The 21,942-nt window shown below is 43.8% G+C and overlaps 1 protein-coding gene across 7 annotated transcripts; it reads right to left on the bottom strand.

The window, feature by feature from the left end:
* EXD2 (exonuclease 3'-5' domain containing 2) lies at nucleotides 1–21,727 on the bottom strand. Of its 7 annotated transcripts, XM_058025741.1 has the most exons (10): nucleotides 21,161–21,727; nucleotides 19,463–19,842; nucleotides 12,134–12,538; nucleotides 10,927–11,183; nucleotides 9,736–9,862; nucleotides 8,672–8,997; nucleotides 6,198–6,304; nucleotides 5,829–5,964; nucleotides 4,729–5,085; nucleotides 1–3,984 (listed from the first exon to the last, which is right to left on the bottom strand). In XM_058025741.1, the coding sequence occupies exons 3-10, from the start codon at nucleotides 12,470–12,472 to the stop codon at nucleotides 3,768–3,770; spliced, it is 1,866 nt and encodes a 621-aa protein (XP_057881724.1). In that variant the 5' UTR covers nucleotides 12,473–12,538; nucleotides 19,463–19,842; nucleotides 21,161–21,727; the 3' UTR covers nucleotides 1–3,767. The 7 variants fall into 7 exon arrangements, with proteins under 7 accessions (XP_057881724.1, XP_057881721.1, XP_057881723.1 ...); XM_058025738.1 differs by lacking the exons at nucleotides 19,463–19,842; nucleotides 21,161–21,727 and adding an exon at nucleotides 13,866–13,952; XM_058025740.1 differs by lacking the exons at nucleotides 19,463–19,842; nucleotides 21,161–21,727 and adding an exon at nucleotides 13,786–13,857.
* Nucleotides 21,728–21,942: the final 215 nt, after the last annotated feature.

The raw sequence follows: 21,942 nt of genomic DNA, 5'->3' as shown, positions 1-21,942 counted from the left end.
TCTGGTAAAAGAGTAAATTTTTATAGAATGTAACAATTAGCAATGGAGACATACAAAGAAGTTTTATCTATAGACTAGTAGAAAATCTAAAATCATAATAAAATAAAGCCAATCTATTTCTGCGTAATAAATATATTGCTTCCCCTCTTCTTTCAGATTGAATTAAAATTATGCAAGTTAAGGATATCTTACAAACAGCAAAGTATCTTAGTTTAGAAAATATTTGTGAAGGAAGTTCTCCTTGCTAGTTTCTGTTTCTGAACAAATGATTTGGAAGAAACCCTCTTCAATGATACCACTGGCTTCTCAAAAATAGAGGATCTGCAGTCCAGTTCTTGTCTCCACATTACTTTCTTGTCTCACAAACAGAAAAGACCTGACCCTGTGGTCAGCCAATTGGTTCCATTAAAGAGTTTGATCAGGAGTTCCTATATCAGAACAAAGGGAGAAAAAAACAAAGCAGAACAAAGAGGTGAAATGGACACCTTGCACTCCTGATGACAGAAAAGGAGTTTCTGAGTCACACAGAGCTCTCAACACCCCGATCAGATGGAGACAGGATATAGCACTAGCTGAACACATGCTCAAAATGCTTTGGAGAGAAAAAGTTATATCCAAACTGCTGCTGCAGGCAGGAAGGTCATGCTGGGATTATAATCAGCTGTGTGAATGAGCACAGAGACATACCACATTTGGCTAGATGATTTTTTTGTTAAGACTTGCCAGTGGTACAGGAGAAAAAATTGCCCTTATAATGAAAATTATCTCATTTGCAGCTCTGTGACAAATAGTATTTATCATGAATCTTTGATTCCTCATGCTGCTATTGCAGCTCCTCTGGGATGGCATTAATGTCCCATTTCTCTCCATGGCTCCTACTTATCTCAAACAGTCTCTGCTACAAACAGGGTTTTTACCCCTGGCCTGTGAAATTTCTTGAATTATCTGATAAGGGCCAGTTTCAGCCACAATCACAGCAGGTCCAGGATTCTGCCCAAATGTTATGAAAAAATTGGGTCAACTGCACTATACACAGCAGTGTGAAGACAAGGGTTTTACTGAAACTTCTTTGCAGAGGCATATAAAAGTTGAGCATAGCTTCATCATTCAGTAGAAGCACACTCATCTCATGCAATCAAAATCATCAAAAGGGACTGTACAGAAAGAAGTGTGTATTTGTAAAAAGTTATCTTTAACTAAGGTCTAGCACCAGACAAAAACCATGAATATTTAAGGAAGTTGGACAGCAGCACATCTTAAAAAACAATAATTAGCACACACTAGCTTATATTTTCAAAGCATTTTACAAAAACATGAATTAATTAAGCCTCACAACACCCTTGTGAGATAGTTAAGTATTATTAGTCCCATTTTAGAGACAGACAAACAGGCATGAAGAGAGTATAACCTGCTCACCACCACACATGTCAAATCCAGGTAGCGAACATGAGATTTTCCATTTTTTGCCATGTGTGGTCAGATCTCTTAAAAGCTTCTGGTCTTTAATTTAAAGGTTTCCTCTCATCCCTTTTAAGACACCTGTACTTATTTCAGTCTGATATGAAAAGGTACTTACCAAGTGCTATTCAAAGAATCACTGAATGGTTTGGGTTGGAAGGGACTCTAAAGAACATCAGTTCCAACATCCCTGCCATGGACTGGGACACCTTCCACTAGACCAGGTTGCTCATAGCTCCATCCAGCCTGGTTTGAACACTTCCAGGGATGAGGCATTCACAGTTTCTCTGGCAAGCTGTTCCAGTGCCTCACCACCCTCACAGTAAGGAATTTCTTCCCAATATCTAATTTAAACCTAGCCTCTTCCAGTTTAAAGACCTTAACCCTTGTTCTATCACTACACACTCTTGTAAAAAGTCATAGGAGAGGTGCTCCAGCCATCTGATAATCTTTGTAGTCCTCCTCTGGACTTGCTCTATAATGCTGGGGGCCACAGAGATGGACACAATACTCCAGGTGGTCTCACAAGAGCAGAATAGAGGGGAAGAATCACCTCCCTTGGCCTGCTGGTCATGCCTCTTTTGACATAGCCCATGATGCAGTTGGCTTCTGGAAAAGTAATCAATGCATTCCAGGAACCTCCTGAATTGCTTATGCTCTGCTATGCTGCCTCTTCAACAGATATGAGGTGGCTGAAGTCCCCCATGAAGACCAGGCCTTGTGAACACAAGGTTGAGGGCTTCATCTACTGTCCTCCTGGCTGGGTTACGTGTAGCAGATCCCCTCTGTCACCTGTCCCTGCCCTCCCTTTAATCCTGACCCATAAGCTCTTGATGGGCTCCTCATCCATCCCTAGGCTGAGCTCCAGGCACTTGGGATGGAGCTCCGTGCTCTCCCACCAGTCACTGACATAGAAGGTGACACCTCCTCCTTGCCTCCAGTGCCTCCATCCTTCCATTCCAACATTCCAGCCACAGGAGTTATGCCACCCTGTCTCTGTAACAGCCCTGCATGCCTGAGCACACTGCTCACAACAAACAAGCAGAATCAGGAAAAATATTTTTTATAAACTCTGTGTTACTGAAAGCTGTTTAACAAAAGACTTGTCATGGGTATTTCCATACTGCCAGAGTGTCACTTCTCATCAGGCACTTGCCATCTGGAAACTTGCTGAGGCCTATCTGCAATGCTGGGACAGCTCAGAATCTGCAAAAAATAAGGTTTCTTTGCTTCTTCCCTACAAGGAATCTCTCTCTGGCAAGGAGTCTTCTCTAGAAAGAACTCTTATGAATATAACTGCACTGAAAGCAAAGAAAGATTTTTACCAAGAAGACCCTCACCAAATCACTAGGCTGGAAGAGACCTTCAAGATCATCAAATCCAACCCAGCCCTAACACCTCAACTAGACCATGGCACTGAGTGCCACATCCAGTCTTTTTTTTAACATATCCAGGGATGGTAACTCCACTACCACCCCAGGCAAACTATTTCAATACTTTATGACCCTTTATGTAAAAAACATTTTCCTAATACCCAACCTACATTTCCCTTGGCGCAGCTTAGGACTGTGACCTCTGGTTCTGTCAGTTCCTGCCTGGAGACCAACCTCCACCAGACTACAACCACCTTTCAGGGAGCTGTAGAGAGTGAGTAGGTCACCTCTGAGCCTCTTTTTCTCCAGGCTAAGCACCCCCAGCTCTCTCAGTTGTTTCTCACAGGGCTTGTGTTCCAAGCCCCTCACCAGCCTCACTGTCCTCCCCTGGATGTGCTCAAGCATCTCAATGTCCTTCCCAAACTGAGGGGCCCAGAACTGGACACAAAACTCAAGGTGCCTCACCAGTGCCAAGCACAGGGGAAGGATGACCTCCCTGCTCCTGCTGGCCTCAAGGTAAAGCTAAGGGCACAAATGTATGTCAGAAAAATCCAGAAACATTAATCTATTGTGCTTTTGTTGCCTTTCTCTGAACTCACTTTATATGAGAAATGGTCTGGAGGCATCAGACATCCTGGGAGCAAGAAAATGATTATTCATAGTCACTTTGAGAAGACAAGTTCCCTTATCATATCACTCTTGCCCTGAACTAGTAAGTGACAGAGTAGGATTAAACTTCCAAACTACATGAAAGTTCAAAGATTTAACTCTACAAACCACCAAATTTAATTTTAACTGGCAAATCTGGCAGATCTACTGCTGCCTTTTTGCAAACCCAGGCCCCAGGTGTTAGTGGAGATGTAGAAATAAAAACAGTCTTTCCATCTTCAGTTACACATGTCCGTTAGACACTATCCAGAGTCCAGGAAGTTAGTTTCATGACAGCTTGATCTGAAGATCCTCCCCATACTTTTGGATCAACTTCACATGGTTATGGTCCACTGACCATTGCTCTGGGAGGTGTTTGGGCTTCATGCTGTCCAAGAAATGCTGCCGCCAGCGTCTTTCCAGCTGCATGAGAGAGCGCAGGCCTCCTTTAGCACAACACTGCACCACCTTCAGTCCGTGTGGCACGTAGCTCTCATTGCAGATCCTGCCAGGACACAAGCACAATTTATTTTCGCACAAGCCCGCTGTCAGACTCCAGATCTGTCTCCAGTGAACAGCAAGACACTGAAGATACTTTCAGCTGCAGAGTTTAATTACAGAAAAAGGGTAAGCTAACCAAGAGGGAGAGTTTTAAGCTTTGCTTCAACGCCAGACTGCTTTCTGGAACACAGTTACACTGTAAAGCTGGTTTCTCTGAATGGAAAAAGTGTTCTTCTTTACAGCAACACTAAAGAAAGCTCTTAAGGTCCATTACAAGCTCCTCAGGAGACTGAAAATTTCTCAAGGCAAGAATTATATGACCCTTCAGAGTGCTGAGCTGTCACTGAATTCCCTGCCTGGATGAGTTCTGAGTTACAACATCTGCACTTTACAAACAACAGCGAGCACAAGAAGAAGATACTAATTTCAAACAGAGACTAGACACTTGTTAAGAAAAGATTTTTGGGGAGACTTTGAGAAAGTGAAGAAGACTTCTGATATGACTGTCTTTCAGACTCTTTTCCTGATCTGTCCTTCAAAAGAAGTACAAAAATGTTGGAGGGGAAGATGGAGAGCAAGAACAGAAGGCTGGTGAGGAAGAATAGAAAGAGGGAAAGAAACAAGAGCTGCAGTTCAGAGACCAATGGTGGGTTGAGGGGAGATGGGTATAAACAAAAACAAAACCAGCAGGAAAACGCAATACAAACAACTAAAAACCTTACACTCAGCCTACATGGGCTTGCTATACCTGGTTTCCAGATCAGCTGCTGCCTGGAGCATCTCTGGAGTGACTGTGTCTGTGCTATAGAAGTCCTTGATGCCTCGCAGCAGCTCTGCCCTGCGGGGCCCAGGCAGGCTGTCTGCATGCAGCAGGGCGCGCGCCCCCGAGCGCACTTGCCTGCGCAGAGGGTCCTCCAGGAGCCGCACGCCTTCCTCGGAGCCGATGGGAGCCCCGAACTCCTGGGCCAGCTGCTGCTTCAGGTGGTTGTCATAGTAATTGGAGATGGCGTGGCAGGACGTGCAGAGGAGGAGCACATCGTGTGAGTTGTGGTCCTTCATCTGGATGGGGAAGTGTCTTCGGTATTCATGAGGAACAACATTCTTCCTAGAGAAGACAAAACAGGCAGCTCATTGCATTTGTCTGGAGCTGCTGCTACCCAGTTCCTCCTCCTCCTGCCCCAGAAAGGCTCAGCTAAAACCAGAAGTCCAGGTAAGCAAAGATTACCAGGACAGGTAGTACAGAAAGGGATTATTTTTATTATTTTCATTTGTAGTTCTCTCACCAAATTTTCTGCATTTCTCTATTTTCCTTTCCAAAAATTCATCACTTTCAATTAAAGATTCCTACTGTAAAAAAAAAAAGCGACCTAAAAATCAAGTAATGCACTATGAGAAGTATACTTCTCAACTAATCAGTAGCAGACAAAAAGACAAAGAGAAAAATCTTGTTCTTTTTGACCTCACGAGCTTTAGGCTCACTTAAACCTTTCAAAAGTAAAGGATTAAGTAGTGGAAGGAATAGTACAGCTCTTTTCGGGTGGGTATGCCACTCACCCAGTGTGTGTCAGCACACGGCTGCCCCTGCCACTCAAACTGCAGCACATACATGTTCCACAGGCTTTGATCTCTCCTAGGATCAGTATCTCCTGCCTCTGTTACAGGAAAGGCTGGTCTCTTCAGTGTTTCATACAGCCAAACAACTGCAGAGCACTCAAACAGTGTCCCATCCAGGACATGAAGAAGCACAATGTTTCAGGCCACTAACCAAGCTTCTGGATGCCAAAGTTGATGCAGACCTCAGCCCTGTTTTAGAAGATGCAATTACCTCCTACCCACTAACCAACTCACCGGATATAGGATTCTCGCTTGCCACACACAACACAGAGGTTTTCTTTGACTGTCAGATAATAATCAACCTGGGACTCAGGACGTCCTGAAGGCTCAAAACGCAGCTTCACAACAAAAGGGTCTGTGCTAACTAGCTCTAAAAGGATAAAGGCAAAGAGAAAATATTCAATACAAATTGTATTGGAGAGCTAAAATAACAATGCTACAATGTAAGAGTCATCCTAGTGAATCCCCAACAGTACTTCCAAAAAGAAAGGATACCAAAAAAATCATGCTCCATTAGGAAGATGAGAGAGAGGGGAAAGAGAGGAGAGAGAGAGGAGAGAGAGAGGAGCATTTCAAATACCAACAGGAAAATGGTATGCCTACCTCCAATCCCCTTGTCCAAATACCACTGAGCCTTCTTGCGATCACAAGTGCACAGGGGCTGTCCATCTGGTGCATGCAGGAAGCAGTTGTCATACAGTGGAGATTTTCTATGAAACAAGGCCAATACTATAGCAGCTATAATAGCATGCAAAAAACCCCAGACCTTTCTGTAGCCCTGTGTGCCACACTGCTTTTCAGGCAGCTCCCTCTGAACCACAGGAGTACCCCTAAACACAAACTTGAGGCTGCTGAGACTCCACAGTCTGCTGCTTAGGGAAGCAGTACATCTGAAAATTTATCCAGGGCTCACCAACTGACTCTAAGGTATCTTTGCTCTCCTGCTGCCAACAGAATTGTAACTCTTGAATCCCAGTTTTCAAGAGATGTCATCAGCGAAGACAGCATTTTAAAAAAAAAATTGAAATAGAAAACAAAAAAGAATTGAAGTTACAAAAGATGATGAGCTAAGAGTAAGCTCAAAGAGACCGCTAACTTACAGGCAAGGCACTTTCAAGGATCAGCTGCCTAAGCTTGGATTTTAGTGTTTTTTAATGAAAACTTTTCTAAAATTTAGTGTGAATAGCAACAACTTTATTCACTCAAGAGAAATGGTCCAAAAACACTTCTGCACTGGGAACCTGAACACATGAGTTCAGCACTGGGAACTTGAACACATGAGTTCAGGAGAATAACAAAGCTGGGCTGATGCCCTCAAACACAATCTTTGGCAGTGACAAGAAGTCCTGTGTGAGTGGCCTCTGGCAGTTTGTGGCAGTGTGTGGAAGGGCTCTGTTTTGCAGAAAACATTCCTTACTCTGCCAACCTCCTTCAAACAAAACTGAAGCATGGAGCAGGCTGGGCTCAGAGAGCACCTGGGAGGAGCTGTCCAGAGATGTCACAATACACTGCAGAAAAGCTTCCTTTCCTCTCTACAGCGAGATTGTACAAATTAGTTCTCAGCAGAGCTCTACCAGTTAAAAAGGTTGATTCGTAGGCCATCTCCTTCCACTGAGCATCCACAGCTCAACTCAGCCACCATGATAATTTCAGTGCTTCCCAGCTCTAAATGAATAAACATTAAAACTAAACAGACTTAAACAGAAAGGAAGAGTGAAAAAGGACTTTTGAAACCATATCCAGTGTTATCACAGACTAGAGCCACATTGCAGTAAATACTGTAAAAAGCAGTGAGTCTACAGACCTCTCATGAAGTCAAGCACAGTTAAAAACAAACAGTAAATAAACATATATGGAGAGATCTTAATTTATCTTGGAATGTAATTTTGTTTAAATTTTAATCCTCCCATGAGATGCAGTCCTCCTGTTTTGTATTACACAGCCTCCAAAAAAAAAAATTAAAATAAATATGAGGGACTTGCTCTGTAAAACAGAATACTGTTAATTACTGCTAATGAAATCAATACTATTGACTACATTAAAATTTCTCCATTGCCAATCCAATAAACTTGAAAAAAAGAAAACAAATACAAAAATTTATTTCTTTCCCAATGATATTTTCATGTAATTTTAGTTATTTCCAATGACAAATTTTATTAGATTGTATCCTAACAAAAGCAAACATACAGATACCCCAGATCTTCCACTGCACTGAGCTTAAAGCAACTTTTCCAACTTGTTTTTCATTTAAAAACAACTGAACTCTTGCTAGCAAAAGCTCCTAAGAATTTAGGATTCACTCCAAAAAATCACCTGCAAGGATGGTAATCCTGAATCCAGCAATAGCCATCTCTGCAAGGCTAAAGCAGCACTATTCCTTCCTCTTGCCCTCTGACCAACAGAGAAGGGCACTGCTTTGCTGCTACCACAGGCTGTTCCTCCCTGTACCCTCTGGTTCCTCACACAATATGTTTTACCCCTGCTAACCTCAGCTTTCAGCCCTGCTATCTCTGTGGCCACAGTGACATGGGACAGCAAAGGGAAAACAACAGTCCATGAGGCAGATCCTGATGAAAGGACAAGCTCTGTGAAATTGCCACCTTTTCCTTGGAGAAGACAGGGCACAGCTGTTTGAGCAGCAGAATCACAGAACATGCCAAGTTGGAAGGGACCCTCCAGGATCATTGAGTCCAACTCCTAGCCCTGCTCAGGACACCCTGGACACCCAAGAATAACACCTGGAAAGCCAACGGCCTCCTGCTAGGATTCTGCTCTCTGGCTGATGCTTCCACACAGGAAGGAAGGAAGGAAGGAAGGGTAAAGGAAGGAAAGAAGGGTAAAACTTAACACCTCAGCTTGCTCATGATCTAAGTAGAGATCTGAGTGCTGCCTCCGCTTTCGATATCACCTAGAGGAAAATGAGGAAAACAGAAACAGGATCTGACCCCCATGACTGTTAGGTCCTGTGCTGCCTTTCCTAGCTCGCATGAGCTACTTTGTTTAATGACTAGAGCATGAGGCAACACTCAGGGTTTTCCACATGCAGTGCAAAGAGTAAGATGTGCTCTTCCACTCACCTTGCAGAATATCCCACACCCAGAGGCTTTCGCTTCTGCCTCCGCGGATCTCTCATTTGCTGATTGCCAGAGGGTTGGCCGTTCATGCAAGACTTCCGATTCCTTGTTTTCTGAGGGGAACGTCCCTCTCCACTCTTCTCCTCTCCTGTGCTGCCACTCTTTCTTCCTCTAAATGGGATATCCACCAAGCCCTGGCATTTACTCCGGGCTTTCTCCCAAGCAGTGACAGAGTTTTCACCTTCAGATGTAGCAGGGAGGCTGGTAAATCCCAGCAAACGGAAGAACAGAGCCATTGAGACCTGGGCATCCCTAGCAGCATAGAGAACCTGCAGAAAAGCACAGAAATTAAGATACTGACAAACAGCAAATACTCCCAACATTATCAGTCTTTAGCAGAAGGTACAGTAAAACCAGAAGCTGGATTAATTTCCTTTTTAATTTTGCCAGTTGAGTGGCCCTTTCATAACAACACCACATCCCACTACCTTGGGGTAGCGCCCCCAGGAACTGCAAGGGACTGAAAATGTATTTAGGTCAGACATTCTCACATCCCACCAATCCCTCCTTCGTAAAAAGTTCCCTTTTGGCACACTGGCTAAGAGTATTCAGCACGGTTTTTTGTCCTGTCACTCCCTCTGCTGGTCATTGCTTCTGCAGGCATGTGCAGCTTCACTAAAGAAACTGGGCAGTCGGGGAAAACTCAGTGCTCTAAAGAAGGTGAACAAGATTTCCAGGGTCTCTCTAATATTGCACTGACTGATACAGACTGAAGAAAATAATAAAAAGGTGAGGTTTTGGAAACACTTCTTCAAGGTATCTTGTCTCATAGATCTTTCAGGACTAAAGGAAAACGGTAAAGAATCCAGGGAGAATAGCAGAAAATTATCTTAAAGGAGAAGGAGGGGAATGCAGGCAGTGAGTCTGAAATTAACTTTAGGCCCCGTCACACATAAGGGTTTGAGGAATAATTTGAAAAGGCTCAGATCTCCCTGTTGTAAATCCTCTTTTGCAACTAAGAAGGTTACTTTTCTTCACAAAACAGTAAGTTGAAGTGGGGAACACACCTGATCTTGTGTCAGTTCTTCTGCTTCCCAGTTGCTGCAACGCACATGAGGAGATTTGTCAAGTGGGAAGTTCAGGACTTTTTCAGCTAAAGACTTAAGGCTAAGGCAGTTGTGAAGTAGATCCTTCCTTCAATTCAACAAAGAAAGTGAAACAAATATATTAAAAATGAAACTATACTCATGCAAATTCAGATGGCCTCTGAAGAGAACCTGCGAGAACACAATGCACATGATGCATGACTCAAACAGCACACAGCTGCCTCTCAGCTTTACAGGCCCTCTCCCCACCTCTACTAAAATGTCCTTTCTAGATTTAGTAATTATCTTGTGTCTGCAATATGCAAAGCAGGCAAGACTGGGAGTTAGTAACATGTAAGGCTGAAGTGTTTGGCTCTGAACTACTCCCTTCTGAACTAAAGAGGCCCTTCATTTAGTGATGGACCACTTGTCCTAGGGATTCATGAGAAGCCCAAGAACCAGGAAGAATCCTAGCCACTGGAGACAAGAAGCCCATCCTCAGTGTTAAAAAGGCACCAATAGGTCAGAAAACGTGTGGCCCAGATCACAAACACCATACCCAGGCACACATATAATTGTACATGAAGAATATTTGCAAGTAAAACATCTTGTTTCAGGAAGAGTAAAAGATAAGAAAATGGCATCACAAGTGTAACCCTTCCATAGAAGAACTGTTATTAAAAGAGAAAATTGGAACTGGTTTATTTAGTAACATTTCAAGAAATCTTGAAATTCAACAGTTCCGTTTACATGCCCTGCGCACATTTAACTCACACTTCTTGGCATTCAAACATCTGCTGACAAGTGCTCATTCTTACTGCATTAAATCGCTGTGCCTGGACTTCTTAAGAGCTGAAGCATGGTACACAGAGAAGTCCACAAAGGTATCAGTCTGTGAGAGAAGACTAAAGGACACAATTATCAAATGAAATCCTCATTAAGATTTCATTTCCCTTAAGATCACAGAATAGAAGCATCACAGGCTCTTGGGCTACAGCTATCAACGCATATTTTCTAAAGCCACCCTAAGAATTCCAGACATACCAGCCTGATATCATTCAGCTTATGCAAATCACCTAAGATACATTTCCAACTTTCCAACAAATGAGGCCTCAAGCTGGACCTACCTCTGTGTTCAGGCACTTGGACCTACCTCTGTGTTCAGGCACTTACCGCTGTCTCATGGCCAAATAGCGGAGATCCATGCTCCCTTTGACTGGAAGACCATAATCATGAAGCAATTTGCAAGCATCTTCCCAGCATCCTACCCCAACTTTCAACACAGCACTATCTGCCATGATGTCCACCAGGGTCTTTGGAAGAGTCTGGCCACCGGCAACAAGCCTGGGCAACCGAACAAGAATGCAGAGGCCACTGGAAGAAGCCATCTGCAACAGGGATACAGGATTTGCTTTTCCCTCCACAGATACCTGCAATGAAATAAAAAATGAGAGTCCGGGTTATTGTATTATTAGTAATACCAGACCTGAAGCAAATTGCAAAAAAGGCCACTGAAAGCAGGAAATACTTATCAGTTTACACAGTATTGTATTACACAGTACTGTTTACACAGTAAAGTATTGTTACATGTCTCTAAAAATTCATGGCAAATTGTGTGGTCTTTTTCACAGTGTTACTGTGCCCAAGCTACTTCTTGCCACATTCCCACATGACAATCTTTCCCCCTTTCACCCTTCCCCTTCATAGCTGAGCTGGTAGAAGAAATCAGAAACATTTCAGAATCCACATCAACACAAAGCCACCCACTATATGAATGTGTATGGCAAATATATTGCTTAGCTGTGGCTTATACTAATGACTGTGGGGTGAGTAAATTTCCAGTAAAAACAATGGCAAAGCCAGGCTTTATAAATTACTTAAAGCCTGTTTGAGATATCACACATGCAAATGTACAAGCAGAAGAGGAACTTTGCTTTTTGGTTGTCCCAGTGAGTTTTATCTATGTATCAGTATTATCCTCCTTTTCGGACTTAACATTCTTAAGATATTGTTTCTTGAATATGTAGCTAGATTTAAAATAGCGTAAGTCAAGCTACTTTCTAGTAAATCACCTTTAAAGAGATATTACACAAAACGCATAATGCTATATTTAGCCATACAACTGTTACTATATTTAGTAAAGTCGACTTATGACGGAACTCAGGAAACAAATACATCTGGTGAATCAAAAACTTAGCATATTTAAACGTAAGAAGAATCAAAATTAGCATCTGCTTCACTGCCCTCATGACCGACAATTACAGTTTCAATAGTCAACACACCATGGTATCTGTTTAAGCAAAGAAATTGTTCCATCTTCAATGATTTCCCCATGCAATTTGCAATCTAAAGGAAGGAGAGGCGCTTCTTGATCACTCACCCATTCACAATCGATTCCAAGAACCGGCCACTTCTCCAGCTCCTTCTTCAGCAATGGTTCGGCATGATCCCACTCCTCCTGCTCTGAAACTATCACTATGTCTGCACCAAGGGTCCTCTCTATCCAGCAAAAGGTGGGAGATCTGAAGAAGGAAAGCACCTTCTTATCCTCTGCTTTAATGAGTTTCTCATCTCCTGACTTTCCTGCTGCTTCCTCTTGCTGACTGCTACAGCGTGTTTTTCCTTTCCGATGCTGGGTCGCTTTCCACAAAACCAGGCCCCCCAGTGCAACACCCAGCAGGGTCGCCAAAGTAATCGTCACGGCTGTTTGCTTGGCCATTTTTTATTGCCCTTTCTCCCTCTTCACCTCATCCTCTCAAAACAGCCTTGTGGGATTTCATCATGCCTGCAGTGAAAAATAAGAGAGGAAGAAATTAAAGACAACTTAATAAAATGTGTTTAGAGATATTAAACACATGCAATGCTATCACAATAAGGTTCTAGCCATAACTTGTAATCCTGACAGAAAAAAGTTCCGGGTCCCACTTTGATAGACTGGGGGCCTGGGGACAGACTGCTGCAGTGATGGATTGGGCAGGAAGAGGAGACTGAACGCTGCTGTTGATCACACCACTAAAAACTTTTAAAGGGAATCCATTCAATTAAACTGGTGCAACTTCCACAAACTCTGCTATTCCAAAAATAACCTGGTCACAGTTATTATCAACACCTTTTAGTTCAGTTTGTAACTAGATCAATCTAAACAAGGCCAAAATGAAATTGCTGCAGAATAAGCACGTCCGTTCACGCATTAGTAAATAACAAGCATTAATTTGTCCATCACATTCACATCCATACTAGGGTCAAATGGTCTTTGGGCACTGAAAAGCCCTAAAACAGCAGCATCTTATTTAGCTGTCCCTCTATCATACAGAAGCTTAGTACCCCTTCAATAAACTGAAATCAGTCCTGCTCCTCTATCCCAGCCCATCACGTTGTTTCTAAAGGCTGTCCTTGCGCTCGCTTCCCCACAAGGAGAAGTTCGGGTGTCGATGCTACTCCAGCATCGATGCGGCACAGCCGCTCCCAGCAGCCGAGCACGGCCCAGGGACCTGCCCGAGCGCCCCGAAGCAACAGGCGGTCCGCGGCCCCCCCGTAAACTGAGTGCCAGCACCGGGGGCAACGAGCCCGCCCGCAGCCCTGTCCAACAGCCACTGCCCCTCAGGGAACCGGGGGTGCCTGTGATCCTGTGCGGGTCCCCCGCCGGGGCAGGAGAAGCCCCGGTAAGACGCCCCGGCCCCCGCTGAGCCCCGGCGGCAGCGGCGCGCCGAGGCCCGGGGGCGGGCCCGGGATCCCAGCCGAGCGCTCCTCCGGGCCGCTGCCAGGCCCGCCGGGATGGGGCAGGCGGGGGCGTCCGCGGCTCCCCTCGGCATCAGGGGGAACGCGCTACCCGCTTTAGGTTCGGTCGCGGTTATCTACCCCGGGAAGAGGCCCGAACGCCGGGAGCGAGCATGCGGGAGGCCGCGGGCGCACCGGACCGCGCACCGGCGCACCTGCAGCCGCAGCCGCGGCCTCTCCAGGATGCGCGCAGCAGCCTCTCCTCTCCCCCGCGCCCGGGCCCGCCGCCCGCCCGCGGCCCCGCCGAGCGCCCACCGATCCGCCCGCTGCCTGCGTCCCGCCGAACGGCTGCGTCCGGCCGCAGGAACGCCCCGCGGGGCAGTCGCCACACACACCGGGAGCCTTAGAGCGGCGGACGCTTCCTCTGTGCCGGCGGTGCGAGTGGGCGGCGGGCGCCGCCATGTTGTACGGCAGCTAGCGGCGGGGCGGCTGGGCAGGCGCCGGCGTGCCTTCGGACGGGCAAAACGCTGGCAGGAACACTGAAAAGCCGCCTCTTTTCAAAGCGGGTTTTTGGAGTGAAATGTGCAGTGTGTTGTCTGCGACTAGGGAGGGATTGAGCAGCGAGCCGCAGCGGGCGTGAAGTCACCCACACGCAGAGCGCCGCGAAACCCTTGGGGCAGGAGGGACCAGATAGAGCGGGAAGTAAAGAACAAAGGCAGCCGGGAAAATAAACAGCAAATCGCAGCCACCTCCAAAGTGGCAAACTGGAAGAAAACAAAGAGGGAACAAATCAAATGGAGACCGTTAAGAAATTAACAGAGGAACATGTCACTTAATCATGACAAGTGATTGTTCCCCCGTGTGTATGGAGAAATAGGAATGTTAGAAGATTGACACCACAAAACCTGGACAGTGAGTGTACAGGCAGATGCTGTATCCAGAGTTACGATCGTCAAGGTTTGAGGTGATCCCTGTTAAAAAGCAAACGAGTTTCCAGCCCAAATTCCATTCCCAGTGAGAGGATCTGAGCACCCAATTTCTTCAAATTCCTTTGCAATTCTCAGTAGCTCCCAGATTTTGTGCTGTTAGCTTTCCACCAAGCTGTATCTATTTAGAGACTGAACCCACAGAAAATACTGTGCTAATTCAATTTAACGGCATCAAACTCTGTTTTAACTTTGCCACTTGTCATCACAGTAGGAGGATCTCCCTAGCAGAGATTTGGTATTTAGCAGACCTGTTGTCCAAAGAGTGCAACAGAGAAGCTAATGGTTGGTACTGGCAAAAATATTCTATAGAAGCAGTATTTTTCTCAGTCTGTAACTCATCTTTATTTTCCCCCTTCTTTTTTTTCTTAATTCAGGAATGAGGTACTCAGACATCCTGATAGCTCACAAGGAAAACAGGTGATTTTCAGAACACTTTTCTGAGCAAATAAGGCCCTCTCCTTATCAGAAATAAGATGTCAAGGCTATTAAAGGTTAAGCAGCTACTTGTTCTAATGACCAGATCTATGCCAGCATGGGGTGGCTGTATCAGATCTCATTGGTGCTGGGGTAGGATCACAGTTTTGTTTTCCGTTGACTTCCATCTGTATTTTGAATGTACAAATACAAAATGTACAAATGTACAAATTCAAAATTCCAATGTACAAATACAAAAACATAAGTGTTTCTGCAAAGCCTCTCAGTCTTGCCCTACAGTGACGAGACATGGATCCATTTTTGTATTAATTCGCCGCGTTACGAAGCGTCGCAATCTCACTGCAGTAACTCACACCTTGTCTGTGCCTCATTCTCCTCTAGAGGGAAGGTCTGCATCTCCCTTTCAGCCACAGCCTGGCTGCAGCTTCTCCATCCATCCATCCCAGTGCTGCGATGCACCAGGCACAGCTGACCAGCTGAACTGCAGGTCACCATGCAGGAGCCAGCATGACTGAAGCTGCTCACACGACTTGTGCTCAGGAGAAAGGTGCATCATGTGCATGCTCAGGAGAGAAAGCTGGAGGGCTCTGGCAGTACCTGAGTTCCCACAGTCAGATGGACATGTTCTGCCTGTTTCTCTCCCTCTCCCTTCCCTTCACACATATCCCTTAAGGTATAGTGCTTTATTTTGCATGGTCATTGGAATCTAGCATGAACCTGCATTGCCACTTGGATGGAGAGTCTCACCTTTCCTGTTGTACCTGTGACTGACTGCTCGCTCCCTGCTCCCTTGCTCCAGCACCCACATATCTGTAATGACAGGGTCAGAAAATCATGGAACTGATCCATCTGTAAACTAGTTCAAGGACAAAAGGTAACACCTGGGGGCACAACAGACATTTCAAGGCCCAAGTGATTGGAAAGAGAACCAAGATGATGCAGCTGGGCTCCAGGATCCAGCTGCCCTACTGTGGGGTAGGCAAGGCATCCTTAAGACAACTCTGTCAGACCTCAAGATAAGCACAAAATACTGAACAAATCTGCAAATAAATTGTTTATTTTCATTTCTAAAGTAATAGAAGCATAAAGTTACAATGGAGAAAAATTAAAATACCCCAATATTTATTTTATATAAAAGAAATAATATTTCTATAAAATAGTTTCTATTTTATTACACTGTGAAAACCTCATAGAGAAGATGCTAGCTTTTCTCCAAGTAAAAGGAATGTATCCCTGGTTGCATTTAAAGCCTTTATTTTTCATGGCATCATTGACATTACAGTGTCCTGTAAGCCACAAGTCTTTTTAACACCTTGTCTTAAATCTACATAGTCATTTATTCAAGTATAAAAATTAAATTAAAAATAAGTGAAAGCAACTGATGCATGAAGGCACTCTGGCAAAAAACCAAACCCTAAAAAACAGCCAAAAACTAAACCAAACCAAACAAACCCAAAAAAACAAAAACAACAACAAAAGAAAGCCAACCCAAACAAACCAAAAGTTCCCAAAACCTGATAGGGACATTGCTGAAGATGAGAAGATTACCAAGTAAGTAAACACCAACTACTGGCTTAGCCTTACTTATAAGAAATCTGTTACAGCAGGTAAAGAGAAGCCTTTATATGGTAAACAGCAACATTTACTTTTTGTGTCTGTAGCCTGATGTGAGGTCTCTGTCAAAAGACTAATTTTTAACCTGATTTCCTAAGGAAAGAAGGGTTATGAAATTACTCTATGTTGGTGTTTCTGCCTCTGGGTCCCATTACTTCCCCCACTTTCCTTGCCAAAAAAGCATGTTTAAACCATTGCTAAATTCCTTCTAAATTTGTACAAAGGTAACAAGTGAAATGCAAAGCCAAATGGATGAAAAAGGTCCTAATAAAGCTGTCACTGATAAAATGGTAAGCATGCGCAGACGCTGCTTAATATACATATGAGAATCCACACAGTAGTACCACATCAGGACAAATCCATAGGAAACCAGGCTTCACTTGTTCTGCTGACCACAGAAAAAAGAATTTATTTTTATAATGACATTAGCTCATCCTTTAGGAGGGAGAAGACTAGGGTAAATGAGTCAGTGTTCAAAGGAAAATCAATGATCGTGGAATATCAAAGGAGAGAGGCTCCAGTGAAGACTTAAATTGCTGGTAGCAGACAATGAGCAAAGACTGCATGTAGTCCCCACTAGCTCATTAATAACACTCTCTTTGGGGCCCCATCCCAAGCTACAGAAAAAAGCCAAACTCCCATTTCAACTTCTAATGTGATTTATCTTCCTTCTGTCGATGCTGGTAACACCATGACTATATAGGCAAACAAGCCATTTTGAGCAGGGTTTGTTTTAACAGGGTTGATACCAGGAAGGCAGTAGGGTTTCTTTCCTCAAGAAGTCAGAATGAGAGCAGTTTCAATCAACTCTGAAGCCCCATCCTAAAGATGGAGTCTTGTATTGCAACCAGGTGGATAGAAGGTTTAGCTTCTGTTCAAAAGGCAATTCTCTTCCCCCTTGTCCATGTCAGCATTCTCTCTAGCCTCAATTCTGCAAATACTGGTGCCTGCTTGATTCAAGGAATTAAGTGAGCAGAAAGCTAGCACAGCAAAAAAAACCAGGATTTCTTCTGGTTTAAACTCCTTGTACTAACCCATCATACAGCCAGATCTCAGTGAAACTACATCTTAAGCCAAAAGATGAGTCAGTGGTAGCTCACTGAAGGGATCTGACAGAGTTTGCAGGTTTTGCAAAGAATCTGAAAAAAACTCAGAGGTGTAAAATGCCAGATAATCCCATGAGGATGAGTTGTATTAACATCAATCATCATCATCAATGTATTTCTTCCTTAATTGCCAACTCTTTTCATTACTTATATAGAAAGAGAGATTAATTTCACAATTCCATTTCTTGAAGAGCTTACCCCAGTAGTTCAGTCCAGAAGGCACACTGAGTCAGCCTCACTGTTTATGGCAGCTAAGAATATGACATCCCCCATCTCCCAAACTCATCTCCCAGCTGGGCACTCCAGACTAGTTTTGTGCTGATTTTGGCACTCATTGGGATGCTTCCATGAGCCAAATAAACACATGGCAGACAAGCAGGTCCAGTAAGTAGCAGCATCAGCACAAAGAAAGGGACAGAACACAGTGCCACAAAAAAATAAAGCCACCTTTGAGTGGCCACAAATCATTAGATTGGTTTAGCTGCATGTTAAACCTACATAGCAGAACAGCAAGCCCCAAGGGGAGACATTTGAGAAAAAAGTCCTAGTTTTTCCTACCTTTCTGGTCTATTAAAGTAAGCAAAGGGAGAAAAGCCCAGAAGCCACCAAATTTTTACTAGAGGGAATAAATTACACAAGCAAAATTATTTTAAAAAATGATGTGGCTAAAATATTATGTAGTCTTCTTGGTTTACCCTTTCTTTCTATTGCCCCTCAAAAATAAAAAATATTGGTATAAATAAACAAATGAATAAAAGCCTTGACTCAGCTTCACTTTCCTAGTTACGCATTCACTCTCTCTGACTCACTCCACAGACATCCAACTATCAGTGTCCAAACTTCTCAGTTTCCACTGTGGATTAACCAAAGCAAATCAAAGGTTCAACAGAACCCCAAAAAGAGTATTTAAATCTCATCCTTTCTTGCCTGACACAATCAATCATGCTTCACTTAAATCCTTGGTCTTCTGTTACCCTCGTACATTATCTCCGAGTTAGCTCTGGGGAAAGGAGCAGATCCATAAATCATCTGCAGAGAGATATTAATTTATTTGTATTTCAGATGAGATACCTCCCCCTGTCCAAACTCAAAACAGTTTTCTCTCTTCTGTGAATGGCTACCAAGAAATTAGAGCTCAGCAGAGCTAGAACTCTTCCCTGAAAGCCCTCTTATTATCTTCTTTGTGAGTGTCCTTGGATAGCATCACCAGTTTACCTGCCACTCAAGCTTGTTTGTCAGCTGTCAGGTCTGACTGAAATGTCTTTGTAGATCCTAGAACCCAGGGTATATACCAGTTTGGCAGCTCCAAAACATCCTTGCAGCTAAGACCCTTGTTCTCTTGTTGATATACAAAGACTGCCCTAATACCTCTCCGTCCAGTATTAACCAACACAGCTCCTAACACAACAGCCATTGACCAGTGGAAATGCCACAGAGCAAAGCTGACTGTAGGCCTCCTATTAATGATCAAATACACCCCAGCTATCAAATGGAAACAACAAATGCAATTTAACTGATTCTCCTAATTCAAATTTATTCAGAAAAATGTTATCCCTTTGTACCAGTAGACAATAAGCACCAATCAGTTATTGTCAGTCATTCCAGAGGCAGATCAAAAAATCTGTAGCATGGACAGAAGCTAATATGAGTGTAATGTGACACCATGGCCATGCCTCATACAGATCAATTTAGTACTTCTGAGAGACTGAGCTCTGCACAACCTTGGAATTAACAACTCTGAAACTGCAACCCAAGATTTTTTACATATTTGATTAACCACATAACTTTTCTATTTTAAGGATTCTCCTAGTTCCCTCTTCTGTTTTGCATCAAACATTATTTACTTACCTTCATTTCCAAGGGCATCTACAAGTCATCCTCCTGTTCATTATCTCCCATTTCCTTTCCACTTGACTCCTCCACTCTGTTGCCTACTTGTTGAAATTCCAGGCAAAACATTTGTTGTGCTTGATTTCATGCTGTTTTTGAGACATGGAGGAGACTATGAACATGCTACAGAATTAAGCAGCTCAAGCAGTGTGTGCAGACAGACTCTGGCTTCCTGTGCCCTTTGAGTCTGGCCAGGCTCAATCCAATTTGGTCTGTGACAACCAGTCTCAGTACAGCACCCCCATGCTAACATGTCCCCCAGAACAGCAACTCGAAGTTTGATCTGTTTGACTGACTCCTGTCAGTACATCGATTCCACTGCAAGCTGCAGAATGTTCCTGTTAAAGGAGACAAAGATGCTACTTCAGTATGGCTCAGGACAACAGTCCATGTGCCTTTGGAGAGATAACAGCACTCTGGCTTTATTAACATAGACATCAGTCATTTTCCAAGGAAGATATCACCCTGTATAGGCTATGGTAACTTCCTTAGGTGCTATATTCAAAATTAATTCAAAGAAAGGAAACAAGAGAGTGAAAAGAACGCTTACCAGTACAGTTTTTTAACCTATATGGTCATGTCATTGGGCAGAACAGACTGACAGTCTGCTATTATTTTTCTTTTAAATTCTGACTGCTTAGAAATGTGATTTAAAAAACACCACAAAAACAAGCAAGCAGAAAAACCCCAACAAAACAAAAACAAACTCAGTTAAATCTTTCTTAAAAATCCTGGAACTGGGGGCTTAGGAAATAGTTTTATTTCTATGCAAAAGTACACAGCTTTCCTAGAGACTGGATCCAGAATGTGGAGAAAAAGCACTGGAGATTTTATTATATTGCATATTTCTTTCAGTACAGAAACCAAAGGTACTCAAAGATATTCAACCTGAACAATACTTTAGGAAAGGGGAAGAAGTGAAATCTTGCTGAGCGAGCAACAATTTCTGATATAATTGTAATGGTGCAGAATGTCATGGCATGCAAGGAACAAAGATATGAAATGTGATTTTATAGCAATGTCTGAAGCTAAGGTAATAAACACAAACCATGATGGACAGTGTCTTTGCCTCTCTATATTGAGGGTGGCTAGACATGCTACATGGCAGTAGTTGGCCATCAACAACTGTAACTAGAAAACACCCTTATGTATGGTTCAGAGTAGAAGATATTAACTGCTTTGTTTTCACTTCAGTTGTGAAGCATTGTTAATTGTTAACGTTAACTTCTTACATTCTTTTTTTACTCCCAATTAGAAGAGAAAGTTTTTTTATTTACTTTTGTTATGTGTTAAAATTAAGGCAATAGTGTTGTCAAATAAAAAGCTTGGTCTATGCGGGATTTGATGCTCTTTCTATAATCTTAACCAAGAAGAAACCCAAAGCACTTAAGTGACTTTTTATAATGAAATAATTTCTATTTCTATGGAAAAGCTGTCACTGGAATATGGCAGCAGTCTAAGAGTACTCAGTCATCTTGCCACATCACAGTTTATGTCAGGGAGGGTTTTCCCCACTGCTTATTTTAAAGTTTCAAGACTCCTAATTCCCAGCAGATGCAGCACTACACAAAGATGGCCAGGATGGTCAGGCTAATTCCTCTCACCTTCTGAAAACTGTATCGTCCCTAGGTACTGTTGCCATGGGGAAATACAGACCTGAAAGTTCCAAGCTGCTCATTTTGTGCACAGGCAGCATGCAGTCAGCTGCAAGGTGGGACTGGGGGTCTATGCAGCACCTCAGGGACATCACCCTTTGAATGACACTCCTGTTGCCTGACATGGTATCAGATGTTACCTGAGAAGTACAGGGTCCTGTGAAAGAGAAAAGATATTCTTATTCCAGTAAGGTAAAGGTTGGGGTATTGTTAAACAGTGAAGGACAACACAGGTCACTTCCACCTGGTTAGCCAGCTGCGTTTTAGGGGTTAGTTGACGCTGCAGGATAAGAGAAGAAAATTTATCGGTACTTTGAGCTGTCTTCCAAGGGCTGCAGAAAGGTCTACTGACTCACTTGTGATGAGGCAGCCCTCCTGTTTTCAGTGTTGCTCGGGAAGGAGCAGCAGAAAGCAAGCTATGAAACCCATAATAACTATAATAGAGAAAACAACTACCACAACAGCAACAAAAAACCCTTCAAACTAAATTCTAAAGCCATAATGCTTTGAATTCCCGTAGAAATCACTCAGCATTTACAGAGGACAAGCCCCACTGCAAATAGCCCCCGCACTTGAGTTGTTTTTGCCCTCATCCTCCCTCCGGTGCGTTGCCCGCCCGTTGCCTCCAGGCGGGCCGGCCGTGGCTCCGGAGCGCTGCCTTCCATTCCCCGCTCCGCGGGAGCACCTGCCTGCCTGCCTGCCTGCCTGCCCGCCGGCCGTGGGGCTGCACCGGCACGGCTCACTCCGCCGGGCCGCCCGAGCGGCGGCGGGGCGCGTCCTCCC

The sequence above is a fragment of the Melospiza georgiana genome, chromosome 6 (genome assembly GCF_028018845.1).
Source record: "Melospiza georgiana isolate bMelGeo1 chromosome 6, bMelGeo1.pri, whole genome shotgun sequence".
NCBI classification, from domain to species: Eukaryota; Metazoa; Chordata; class Aves; order Passeriformes; family Passerellidae; genus Melospiza; species Melospiza georgiana.
Note: the sequence above shows the minus strand (reverse complement) of the source record. Positions and strands in the feature narration are given on the sequence as shown.